Source organism: Pantherophis guttatus, chromosome 4 (genome assembly GCF_059756535.1).
Source record: "Pantherophis guttatus breed Tessera chromosome 4, ASM5975653v1, whole genome shotgun sequence".
In the NCBI taxonomy this organism is placed as follows: Eukaryota; Metazoa; Chordata; class Lepidosauria; order Squamata; family Colubridae; genus Pantherophis; species Pantherophis guttatus.
Genome location: NC_142066.1, coordinates 73383999 through 73397618, shown reverse-complemented (window position 1 = coordinate 73397618; position 13620 = coordinate 73383999). Strand labels below are relative to the sequence as shown.

Here is a 13620-nt window from a genome sequence, read left to right as displayed (position 1 = left end):
TTCATGTCATTTTTTTAAAAAAAAATTGATTTATATGCCGCCCTTCTCCGGAGGCTCAGGGCGGCTTACAATGCGTTAAGCAATAGCCTTCATACTTTTGTATATTTATACAAAGTCAACTTATTGCCCCCACAAACTGGGTCCTCAATTTACCTACCTTAGAAAGGATGGAAGGCTGAGTCAACCTTGAGCCTTGGAGAGATTCGAACCAGCAGTAATTGCAGGCAGCTGTGTTAATAACAGGGTGCTTAGACCACTGTGCTATCAAGGCTCCTATATTTGACTACTATTCAATATTTAATATTAGTGATCGTTGGTATATCATTTCTCTACCCAAAGGGACTCAGACAGGGATGTCCATGTGTCATCTGCTGCCTGTGCAAACTAGTTTAGGAAATCCAATGGGGTGAGGATGAGATGATATAATGTTTAGAAGATAGTTCTAAACATTAAAGCAGGAGCAAAAGTAGTTACCATATGGCTATCAGTTTTGGTAGTATTCCCATGAAGTATAGATGCAAACAAACCTTTAAGGAGTCTGCACAATCAATAGCTACTTTTACACAGTTGCAGATAGTGAATGCACTTACCTTATTGTTGTTGAAATCAAAAGTTAAACAGGGTTGTATCTGGTTAGTACTTGAATGGAAAATTCAATGATGCTAATTATACTTGTGTTTGTGTGTGCGTGCCTCAGAGTCAACCTCAACTGCTGGCAACTGCTGGAACAAATTCATGCACTTTTCTTGGTAAATTTTTTTTGGAACTCTTGATGGCTTACCTAGGACTGAGAGGAAGTGACTGTCCCAAAGTGACTTAGCTGGGTTTCATGTCAGGCATGACTAAAACTTAAAATAATATTCTGGTTTCTAGTCTTTGCCTTTAACTATTACACAAAGTTGGCTTTTGCAGACTAAAACTCATAAAATATTGGCAAGTTACTTTATAGTGACCTCAGGAAAATTCAAGGTTATATGAAAGTCATTAGGTATCAAATGTAACATAAGGAACATTAGTTTTTGTATTTACTCATAAAAGTAAGATGGCACTCTTATAAGGTGAATGTCTCTGTATCCAGCCTCTCATTTTTAGTTGGCTCATTCACAACTATATGTGACCTTGGTGATAAAAAATAAAAGCTTATTTTGCATGTGCAATAGGATTCTTATTTCTGCCTGATTTCATTAGCTGCTTGTATTTTCAGGAATCAAGCAAGAACAAATGGGGTTATTTATTTATATACTTAACCATATTTATAGAACTCCCAGGATGTTCCAATAATAAATTAAAAATATAGAAATCAATTATCAATTAATCTTAAACTTAGCAAGATAATATAAATAGCAATAAAATAGCAACCCACCTATAGGAGCTGATGAAAACAATAACTATCATCTATCAAAGCATGATTAAATCTGATCTTCAAATACCAGCAGGGAAGGGGCAAGGCGTCACTTCTAAATTAGGATATTCCAAAGCATGGATGTTATTATGGTCTTTGGAATCCAAATGGCACTTTTAATTGGACTTGGAAATCTAGCAGTAATCAACAAGGCAACTGGAGATAAGTTTTATATTATAGCGGCAGTGATCAACATGAGCTAGCTTTTGGGCTGCTACATGTTATCTTACTGCCGTTTCTTGGCCATTTTCAATGCATATACTGCATTTTTGGGGGAAGGGGAGGGGGAGGGGAGGTGCCTTCAAGTTAGCACTGATTCCTGATAACTGCCTCTATAAATCCATGCAGTTTTCTTGACATGATTTCAGAAGTGACTTGCCATTGCCTGCCTCCTAGGTCTGAAAGTAAGTAACTGGTCCAAAATCATCCAGCTGATTTTGTGCTTAAGAAAGAACTAATACTGACAGTCTCCTGGTTTCTAGCTGGATGCCTTAACCACTACACCAAATTGGCTCTTCATAGAGTATGTGGCAGGAATTCTATTGTGTGGCTATGAGGATGGGAGTTAACATTTGCCAGACTAGGATCCAGGTGGGACCACAACTGGCAGAACATCCTGGGGGAGGGGGGGAGGTTCCTGGCTTGACTGCTACTTAACCAAAAGTTCAGAGTCCAGGGGATCTCCAAATACAGAAGGTGCTCCTTCAAGGAAAGAGCAACCCCATTCAGAGTCAGCAACAGAGCTAAGATCTTTCTGGACAACAGTAATTCCATCTTGCTGGGATTAAGTCTGAACATCTTTCTATCCATTCAGCCCTCCACAGCCTTTTAATCCTGGATTAGGACTTCCATAACTTGGCGTGTGAAGAGCATGTAAAGCTGAATATTATGTAAAATATCAAGTTCTTTAATTTGATTTATTACCAATCCAATTGCATGGACTCCAGTGCCTTTAAAGGGTTCAGGGTTGGAACCGTAAACCAGATGTACATAGAATTAAAGTGTGTGTGTGCTCAGCTTCTGGAGTTTATTTTATTGTTGCAGTATATATTAAGAATTAACATCTACGTAGCTGGAAATTTCCCCTCTCCCCATCACTTTGTAAATCACCGCGCAGAAGAAATGGTAGAGATGAATTAATGTACACCACAAAGACATCCTTCCCACCTCTCACCCCAGCCCTCTTGTTTGTTGTCGACTCATTTCCCTGCCTCTCGTTTTGCTGCTTTTTAGCCCTGCGTCCTGGGCGGTAGGTAGCGCGCCTCCTTTCCGAACCCTGGTTGCCTCCCGCTTTTCCTATCGAAGTAGTGGGAGGCAGCCCGGTGGGCCAGAGAAGGAGCTACTGCTTAGCAAAGTCTGCGAGGCGGTCCTGGGCGGGGACTTTCCATTCTACAAATCCTGCTCCACGATTCATTCCACTTCCGCCAACTGCGTTGCGGCCTCTCTTTGTGCTACTTCTAGGCGGTCCGCCTGGAATAGCGCTCCCGCCCTTCCTGGTCACTGGGGATTGCTCCCGGAGCAGGATCGACGTCCGGAGTCATCAATTACTGGAGATATGCTGTGATTGGTAACCTAAATAAGAGGCGTTTTCCAGCATTGTGGAAATCCGGAGCTCTAATCAGATTATTTTCGTCTTTCCTGGAAAGTGAACGATCCTTTCCATTTCAAAACCAAGCAAAGGAGCGAGGATCCTCTTGTCTTTTTGATCTTTGCTCCTCCTTTCTCTCACTGGACACTTGGAGTCTTTTGCCGCCACCACGCCTCACCCCTACTCAGTTCTTGAGTCATCTCTTCCTTTTTGCACCCTTTAAAGACTGAATGCTGGAGGGAATGCCGCTCCTACTGACAGCTTCCAAGTTCATCTGAGTAAACCAGGCAGAAAGAGGAACCCTCGACTGAGAAAAAAAGGAGAAATGAGCCCTTTTCAGCAGGGAATATTAATATTGCTCTTCTTATTCCTGGAGGTAAGCTGAAAAGGCCAAAAATGACCTCTGTAAATGCAAATTCTTCATCATTTGAAAATGTTCTGCACAGCAGCGTTGTGGTGGGAGTGAGCTCTGAGGTTTGCAGAGATTGGGATCAAGGTAGGCAGCCAAGTTGAGAGGAGATACCAAAACCTTTCTCAAACCTGTACCCAGGATTTGTCAACATTGCTTTCTCTTTTGTAAGAAGAGATGCTTGGTAAAGTCTGAAGTTACTCAGCTCACATATGGTTTGCCATCTCAGACCAGATTTTATATGCATGTTATTTTCCAATGAATATTTCTTTTTCTCCCTGAAAAGTAGCTATGGGAAATTTAATGACGCATAGAAAAAGCTACTTAATGTTTTGAGGCAATTTTTCTCCACTAAATTCCCGTACAGGAAATAATGCTTTGGTTGAGATTCCAGTTTCCCTTGCATGATTGATTTGCTGTTTTTTCCAAGTTGCTTCAATAGACATCTTGGACTTAATGAGTTTTAACTATGTGGCCTATCTGTAACTAAATTAAATTTCAATGTGAAATTATCCTATCCCCTCCCCCATTATTTTTCTTGTTATACATTTTGGTTTATAAAGAGAGTACAAGGGTAACTAGGTGTTGAAGAGGCGTATCACATAAGCTTTTTGAGTCTCGAATTGCTGTGCTGATTATAAAAGAATCGCTCTTTATTTAAAGTAATTTTTTGCACAGAAGGTCACAACCACATTGGTATGTTTTAAACTTCCTAAAGAGGCTGAGTCCCAAATGGGCCAAAGACCTCCAGATGTGTATATATAATCCATATGTCTGAGGAGCCTGCTGCTAGAAGTGCACATTTGGCTGGGAGGTGTCTTCCCCCCCACCCCATAGGAATAGCTGTGCCGTTGTGTTTATTAAGGGTGAGATTAATTTAGCTGTTCTCATGCCTACCCTCCTGTGACTTGCAACATATGCTCAGGGTTGCTGTACTTGTTTTGGTATGTATTTTCTTAGTACTATTATACATTTCTCCCAAAAGCTGAATTATATAAATTAAATTCAGCAGATTATCTTCGGAGATTTCTATGTTCTGAAAAGCTTTGTTTGCAATTTCAGAAAAGTAAGGATAGGTGGTAAGTATGCAAAAAAGCTTATGCTCAGGGCCATAAACTAAGATAATTAACCTGACATGTCCTAAGGCTGGATGAAACTGAACAACCAGGACTATTCATAGGTCAGGTCATAGCTAGTACTTTTAGGAGCAAATGAAATGCGTTTTGGACTTAGAGACTGCTATGACATTGTTCTTCCAGAAATTAGTGGAAGAATGTTCAGCTAGTTTTTCTTAACCACTTTTTGTTAGTATTCTAGTGGTCCTGTGTTTTTATACTCCTCAGTAGTCTGTCAATGTCATTCCATGGATGAAAGGCATGATTTCACTGACTACTTTTGCAGGCAAGTTGTTCTGTCCTTGATTAGTTTCCACCCATTGCTTCTTGTTCTATCCTCAGGTGCTTTGGAGAATAGTTTGACTCCCTCTTCTTTGTGGCAACCCCTGAGATATTGGAACACTGCTATCATGTCTCCCCTAGTCCTTCTTTTCATTAAACTAGACATACCCAGTTCCTGCAACCGTTCTTCTTATGTTTTAGCCTCCAGTCCCCTAATCATCTTTGTTGCTCTTCCCTGCATTCTTTCTAGAGTCTCAACATCTTTTTTACATCATGGTGACCAAAACTGAATGCAGTATTCCAAGTGTGGCCTTACCAAGGCATTATAAAGTGGTATTAACACTTCATGTGATCTTGATTCTATCCCTCTGTTTATGCAGCCCAGAACTGTGTTGGCTTTTTTAGCAGCTGCTGCACACTGCTGGCTCATAACTAAATGGTTGTCCACTAGGACTCCAAGATCCCTCTCACAGTTACTAATATTGAGCAAGGTACTACATATACGGTACCCTGTGCATTTTGTTTTTCTTTCCTAAATGTAGAACCTTATTTTTTTCACTGTTGAATTTCATTTTGTTAGATAGCGCCTAACGTTCAAATCTATCAAGATCCTTCTGTATTTTGAGCCTATCTTCTGAAGTGTTGGCTATTCTTGCCAGCTTGGTGTCATCTGCAAATTTGATGAGTTCCCCATCTATCCCCTTGTCCAAATCATTGATGAAGATGTTGAAGAGTACTGGGCCTAAAACAGAGGCTTGGGGTACTCCACTGCATACTTCCCTCCATGTAGATGCAGTTCCATTGAGGACTATACGTTGAATGCAGCCAGTTACAAATCCATCTAGTGGTGATGCTGTCTAACCCACATTTTTCTACTTCATCTAGTAGTAGGTTATGGTCTACTTTATCAAATGCTTCACTGAAGTCCAAGTAAATTATATCGACAGTATTCCTCTGGTCCACTAATTTTGTCACTTTGTCAAAGATTGCAATAAGATTAGTCTGGCATGATCTGTTTTTGACAAACCCATGTTTGTTGCTTGATTCGTTGCTTGATTATCTTTTCCAGAATCTTCCCTGGTATTGAAGTCAGGCTGATAGATCTGTAATTTCCTGGATTTATTTTTTCCCCCTTTTTTGAAGATGGGAACTACATCAGCTCTTTTCCAGTCCTCTGGCAGTTTCCCTGTGCTCCAGGATCTTTGAAAGTTATAGTTCAGTGGTTCTGAGATCTCGTCTGCCAGTTCCTTCAGAACCTTGGGGTGTAATCCATCCGGTCCTGGTGATTTGAACTCGTCTAGGGTAGACAGGTGTTCACTTATCATTTTCTTCCCTATTTTAACTTGTGTTCCTAATCTGTTTTTTTTGTGGTGCTGTTTTTGATAGATTAAGGAGTTACTTTTTTAAAGCCAGAGATTCTCACTTCCAGACAAATTCTAGTGCTTTTTTAGAATGGATATTTGGACTTCTCATGTTTATTGTTGACTAAGTTGTTCCCCAAGTATATTCTGTTTATTAGCAAAATGTTGACCAGAGTAGGGAGGCAGGAATATGAAGAAGATGGATATATATGCTACTCAGATTCAAAGATAGAAAGCAGGCTTTGTGGCTTCATATAATGATAATCTTACACTGGTATGAGACCAACTAAAGGGGACATATTATCATGGATCCCTTCCCGAACGACCCTAATCATTCAGCCTTTTTCTTTACCTATATAGCCAAACTCATTATCCAGTTTCTTAGTTAATGTAAGAGTCTATGCCCAAGAGTATAGTCATCCTTTCCACAAGATTTGCACACATCTACTAGCTTCATTAATTTTCACATGCAATGTAATGCTGAATTTATACCACTCTATATATGTTTTGGTTATAATAGAACCAAATATAGAACCAATATATGTTGTGAATCTTCTGATTAGAATATACAATAGCCACAGTTTATAATGTAAAACTGGAGAATCTCTTCAGTAAAAGTATGTTATTTTCTGTTAAAACAACAAACATATTTAATAATAGGTAAGTCAAATTTATATTATTGTTTATATTATTCATGCCACATATTGTATTGTATGCCAGCATTTTCTGATTGGCAGCAAATTCCTGTGACAAAATTCTTTCCTAGACCCATCCAAATATGCCAAAAGATCAGTCAAATCTTCCTTGAAAGATATATGTGAAGTATGTGCTTCCTGGGTTCCAGCTTTGATTGGAAAAATGTCAGGAATGAAGAATCAGAACCAGAACCAAGTTTCAGTTAAGAAGATTTATTACTCAAGCCTATACACAAGAATCTAGTCAACTAATGGTCAGCACTAGATTGACACTAAATAAGAGTCAACAGAATTCAAGGATGGCTGGACTTGGAGAAACATTTGTGGACATGTATCAATTCTAGGCAGAATTCTCTCTTGATTCAACCCAGGTTCTGCCTCATCTCCTACAGATAGCACTTACAGAAATAGCTGCAATATCTTCTGAGTATTTCATTGCTTTGGTTGTTTTCATGTGAATGAAGCATAAAAATGTTTTCCAGATTTTAATACTGAGTGAGCCTCAGCTTTCATCTCTAGATTTTCGTGATCTTTCAGCTTTGGTATTTGATAAATTAAAAGCAACATATATATGCTGAATCACTGCCTTTATAAGTCTGGGAGATGAGGGGTTTTCTTTGGTTGAAATTAGACTCATGGCCAATTGGGAAAATGGGCATACAACAAATAAGCTTGTGGGATACTGTTTTGATCCATATCTCTTCAAGAATTAGCAATATTATGCTAAGCTTCAAAAAAGCATTTTATTATGCTATAAACCTTGAATTTCATATTAAAATATTTGGTACTTTAATGATTAATAATGATGATGCAAGATGTTCTTGAGGTATATTAGTATTGCATTATAACTTTTGTCAAGTCAAAAGAAAAGAGTCTAGAATAAATGATAGCAGGAATACTTCAGCTCTTTCATTATTATTCAAGCTTTCCCATCTCACTGGCTTTCTTGGCATCCTGATGTTATAGAATTGGCCACTCTGAGGATTTTTTTTTATATGAATGTACAGATCCTGAAGGTCTCATTCAGTTCAAAATATAGGATCCAGTGCTGATGTCAATGCTTTTCCATCCTCACACTTTATAAAAAATTATTGTGCTGACTTGAATTAAGATTTCACTTTATTCTGTTCAGTGCCATTGTAACTTTTTTTAAAAAAATATTTTTATTATACATTTTCCTTTATTATACATACCGTTTCCATTTCTGCAACAACAGTATACTATCTGTATCAAATCTCTTTTAAATACACATAGTTTTATACATACCATAATTATAATCATTATAATTGGTTATATAATATGTACAATATAATCTTCCCTTCTAATCACCCTATACAATTTAATCTATAATCAAGTATAATCCAGTGATAATATTGGAAGGTCTTTTGAAACACTGGCTAAAATCTTAACCAACACTTTAGAAATTTTCTTTTTGGCAACGTTTCGACAAGCTCTCTAACTTGTCATCATCGGACCCCTACTTTCAGTTTAGAAGCTGTGGGTATGCTGTGAGATCGGAGTTGTCGCTTTTCTATGTTTGCTGCTGCTGACGTATGCTGGTTAGCCTGCAAGTCTGTGTTCTGATTGGAGGGCAGCAGTTTTTTCTCCTGCTTCATTATCCTAGCTGCAGCCTGACTGCGTGTTAAAGGCCCAGCTTTCTCTGGTTCCTGTTACTAACTGTCAACTGCAAAGAAGGAAGGATTCTGGTAGGCATCACAACACCGCTGATTGCTTGTTGAGATCTCAGCCTATCTTCTGGCTCAGTTCTCTCTCTCTCTCTCCCTATTGCTAGCTATCATCTGCAAAGAGGGAAGGACTCTGGCAGGCATTACAACACCATTGGTTGCCTGTTGGGATCTCTGCCTATCTGATGTTAAAACTTGTGTTTCCCTCAGTGCAGGTCTCCAAATACTTGATAACCTAGAAGCGTTATCTCGTCTATTCATATTCTGTGGCCTCTTTTCAATTTCGATAGCCTCCCTAATTATTCTCTTATTAAGATGTTCCTCTTTCACCACTGTTCTAGTATTGTTGAAGTCGATATTATGTCCCTTGGCCTTCGTGTGTTGTACCAAGGAAGAAGTTCGCTCTTCTTTTTTCACTGCGTTTTTGTGTTCTTCTAAATGTACACCTATTCATCTATTCGTCTGTCCAATGTAAGATGACTGACGGGAGGCACATGGTACTTCGTATACTCCTTGATTTTCCAGTTCAATTTTGTCCTTAGGGTTTCTTAACATCATTGATATTTTTCTATCTGTGCGGAACACTGTTTTATTTTGTGTTTCTGTAATATCTTACTAATTTTATCGGTGGTCCCTTTTATATAGGGCAGGATGGCAAAACCCAAGAAGAAGAACAGAATATGGGAAAAGCCTGGAGTTACAAATCAGGCAGGGTGCCAGAGCACATTGAGGAATTAAAATAGTTAGAATACAGCCAACTCTTGCTCATAAAGTGAAACCCTTTAGCAGAGAGATCATTTAAGCTCTCCAGAAAGTGGTAGGCATATTTGGGTTACAAAATGCTAAGAGCTAAAGAGACAAATTAACAAATTAACATCTTGAGTTAATTAACATCTTGAGGGCTAATCCCATTCTGTCTTTGTTCAGACCTTGCTGCAGGGAATTTTTGCCTGTGAATATAGCTATCTATCTCTTTATCTCTTAAATGCTGACATCTGCTGTGGGCTATTAAGGAAGGTGGGAGCTGCTTTCTCCCTCTAAGAAAACATGTTTCTCCATTTCTCATCCAGGGAAATATATTCTTCCTTTTTAATATTTCTCAAAATATTTCATTTTTCTAGGAGAGGGGTGGGTGCTAACTTTCTACAATTGATGCCATGTTATTATGCCATATTATCATGAGAGAAAACTAAAACAAATTGGAAGGAGGATCCACTTATTATCAGTGAGCAATCATGTAGCTTGGCCATTCTGAAGCAATGCAAAAGACTCCTGTTCCAAAGGTGCTTTTTCAAGAGGCAACTGGCCTTTCTGGATTCAAGAAAGTCCATTTGCCTCCTGAAAAAAGCACCTTTGGGACAACCATGACCTGGATGATTGAAGAATCCTCACAGACAAGAGACTCCTGTGCTCAGTGAACTGACAAAGCACCCAGGAAAACAATCATTAGATCCATTTGCACCACTTAAAGATACCAGCTGGTCTCATTCACCTCACAAGATATCCTAAGGTAACCATCCAGATTTAAGGAAAAATCACATGCCCTCAAAAAGGCAGTAAAAAAAATCAGACAGAATGCCAAGCTTGCATCTTGCCTCTCAGCCATTTCTTCTATTGCTATGCCAATCCTTCTGTAAATAACTGTTCAAGTCCCAGGAATAAAAGTATCACAAAAAACACGGGGAGAAGAGGGACTCCAGAGAAGCTCAGCTACAGACAGTCTGGGCAGTTTCTGAAAACACTTAAAGCAGCAGGAATGGCAATTAAGGTAAGGATTAGGCTAGAAATACAGGCACACTAGAAACTTTCCTTTCTGCGTTCCTTGCAGGATTAGCCCTGTAATGTGGGAAAAGATTTCTTCCAAAAACCAGTTCTCTGAACTGCTCAGAAAATTAACATACGGTTCGGTTCGGGAGAACCTATACAAACTGGCAGGAGCCCACCACTGTTTCTAAGCGATTCTTTATTCTTTTGATTATTGCTCCATCTATTTCTGAAAATTTAAGAGAACTTTTTAAATATGAGCACTTGCATTAGAAAATGCACGAATTAAATATGTTCTGTATTCTTAAGAAATTCAGTTCATAATTTAATATAATGGTGTTTATATTTTTCATCTTTCCAGAAGGTCTTCCTGCATTATTTGCAAACCCCAATGCAAAATCCTTGTTTCTGAGGCTGTACTTGAGAATTCATCAAGATGTCTAAGATAGGCCTGTTTATAATTTTATTATTATAGTATAATTGGAAATAATAATTTGTCATTGATTTATATCTCATAAGATAGAAGAGAAAGATATGGTTTGGTCAATGTATTAGACTTTTCCTATATGTAACTGTGAACTCTTTATTATTCATTGTTGTGACTGCTTAGTTTATCACTGTTCGGCCCAAAAACTCCCAGGAGAGGGAAATGGTCAATAGGAGACATGAGCATGACACTAATGACTCAGCAGTAATAGGCAGCAAAAAGAACAGCAGACAGGATGCAAGAGACCTTAGCATATACTATACTAACTTTTGACTTCAGCCCAGAGGTGGGTTCTAAATTTTTTTACTATCAGTTCTGTGGGCGTGGTTTATTTTGTGGGCGTAGCTTGGAGGTCATGTGGCTGGGTCGTGGCTAGTTGGTCATGTGACCGGGTGGCCATGGCTATGTGTATAGGGACTACTCAGAGCGCTGAAAAAAGTCATTTTTGACAGGTCCTGGCACTTTTGACTGATCCTCACACTTATGACCATCCTCACATTTATGCCCGTCCAGCATTCTTAACAACTATGTCACTCATTTCACAACTGCTTCTCTTCACCATGGTGATAAGATAGGGCAAAAATCGTAAAATGTGAGGACAGTCGTAAGTTCAAGGACTGGTCAAAAGTGCGAGGACCAGTGAAAAATAACTTTTTCAGTCCTCTGAGTAGTCCATATGCACAAAAGGACTACCCAGAAGGCTGAAAAAAAGTGATTTCTGACAGGTCCTCGCACTTTTGACTAGTCATCATTTATGCCCATTGTAGCATTCTTAACAACTGTGTCACTCATTTCACAACTGCTTCTCTTCACCATGGTGACAAGATAGGGCAAAAACGTAAAATGTGAGGACAGTCGTAAGTTCGAGGACTGGTCAAAAGTGCGAGGACCAGTCAAAAATAACTTTTTCAGCCCTCTGAGTAGTCCATATGCATAAAAGGATACAGCAATAGAGAGGGATGAAGGAAGGGAAAAAAATTAGAGTAGGAGTGAGGGTAAGAGAGGGAGGAAGAGAGAAGGAGAAGGAGAAAGGAAGAGGAAGTAGGGAGGAGAAGAAGGGGGGGGAGAGAAAGTAAGAAGGAAAGAAAAGAGAGAGGTGGTAGGTTTGAGGAGAAAGATTGCTGTACAATAAAAAAGGGAAGAAAGGGAAGAAAGCCACCCCCAAACAAATATAAAGATATTAAGATAAAGAATGAATTGTTAAACTTTTAAGAATAAAAGAGAACAAATATGAATAAATAGCAAAAATTAGAAACACACATACAAACATACAATGTATTTTCTTTGAACAGAGTATTTGGCCGGTTCACAAATTTAAACAGTGTTCAGTCATTTCAATTAAATTTACAATTTCTATATTTCCTTTTTGACATATTTATTCCTCATCTATTTTTGTAAAAAACCAATATTACATTTCATCCTCATCTTTAATCTTAATCAAATTCAATTTTTCCCTTCTATTCTATATTATACCCCTTCCCATTGTCATCTATTTTTATATCCATCCTCACATTGGTTAATTATGTAATATTACAGTTGTTTAATACAAATTCAACATTTTAATATAAATCAATTAGTTATATAACTATCTTTTTTGTATATTAATCAATATGAACATGAATATTCCAATTATTTCCATGCAATCCAATTTCTTACAAATCAATTAATTATATTTACCAATAATAATAAACCAAATAATTTCCCCCATATATTCCTCCAAACCACAACTTAACCATTTCTGCTTTCAACACAATATACTGTACAATTAATAGAATCTCAATTATTACAATTCCCTAGTTAAATAGTGCTTTCTTTCTTTTGTGTTTTAAAGTCTTGAACTCTCCTCTTTTGCCCTAAATTTCCCATTGTTTGCACCTACCTTTTTTTGGTGAGGAAAAAGAAAAAGAAATCTCTCTGCCTCATTTTGTCACGTTGCAGCAAAGACCCTGCTTTACTTTCAGTTTCGTTTTTTCAGCATAGCTAGGGGAAAAAAAATCTGCTCCAGCACTCTTTGCAGAGCCCTGCGCAAAACAGCTGAGAGCAAATCAGCTGAGAGTCGGGAGGCCGATCTAATCAACCGGTTCTCCAAACGATTAAATTTTTTTACTACCGGTTCTTGAGAACCGGTGTGAACCAGGAGCAACCCACCACTGCTTCAGCCCTATATTAAATACAGTTACTAATTCCAAATTTTATACTTGTCCTTTTGTCCCTCTGTTCGTTAGAGTGCTCATGCTGTTTTCATCTGGAATATCTTATTTTTCTTTATCTATGATATTGTTTTTGTTTGAGCTTTTTATTGTTTTTCAGAGTTTCCAATCCAGAGTTTCTGGATTGTTTTGCCCTCTAGGATTTCTATCCATGGACTCCTTCCTATTCTGTCTCTTAGTCTGTTGAGTCTGAAGTCTAAAACACTAGCCTGAATTTGTTCAGTTGCCTGTGCTTGCATTATGTCAGTATTCTAATATGATACAGTCACTCTCCCCTAAAGTTCCTACAACTTTTACTCCCTTAGCCGTTTCTTCCCTATGAGTAAGATTTAAATCCAGTGTAGCTGACCCTCTAGTTCATTTTAAGGATGACAAAGTTGTTAGCTAGGCACATCAAGAAGCTGTTTGATCTCCCACTTGCTGCAAGGTTTATTTGCCTGTTGATAGTTAAAGACTGCCATTGGTATAGTGGTGTGTTTCCTTCACACCTCAGCTAACTGATTAGCAAAAAGTTCACCTATTTCATTTGGTTGGGTGGGTGGCTTTTAGTACACATCTATGGCAATTAGGCAATTAGATATTGGAACACTGCTATCCTGTTACCCCTAGTCCTTCTTTTCAG

The 13620-nt window shown here is 38.4% G+C and overlaps 1 protein-coding gene across 1 annotated transcript in view; it reads left to right on the top strand.

Annotated features, from left to right (window-relative positions):
- The first annotated feature begins 284 nt into the window (after window positions 1–284).
- VOPP1 (VOPP1 WW domain binding protein) overlaps window positions 285–13620 on the top strand; it is a 77140-nt gene continuing 63804 nt past the window's right edge. The window contains exon 1 of the mRNA XM_034416512.2: window positions 285–3366. Within this exon, the coding sequence (XP_034272403.1) occupies window positions 3316–3366 (51 nt within the window). The 5' untranslated portion in view covers window positions 285–3315. The remainder of the gene's footprint in view (window positions 3367–13620) is intronic.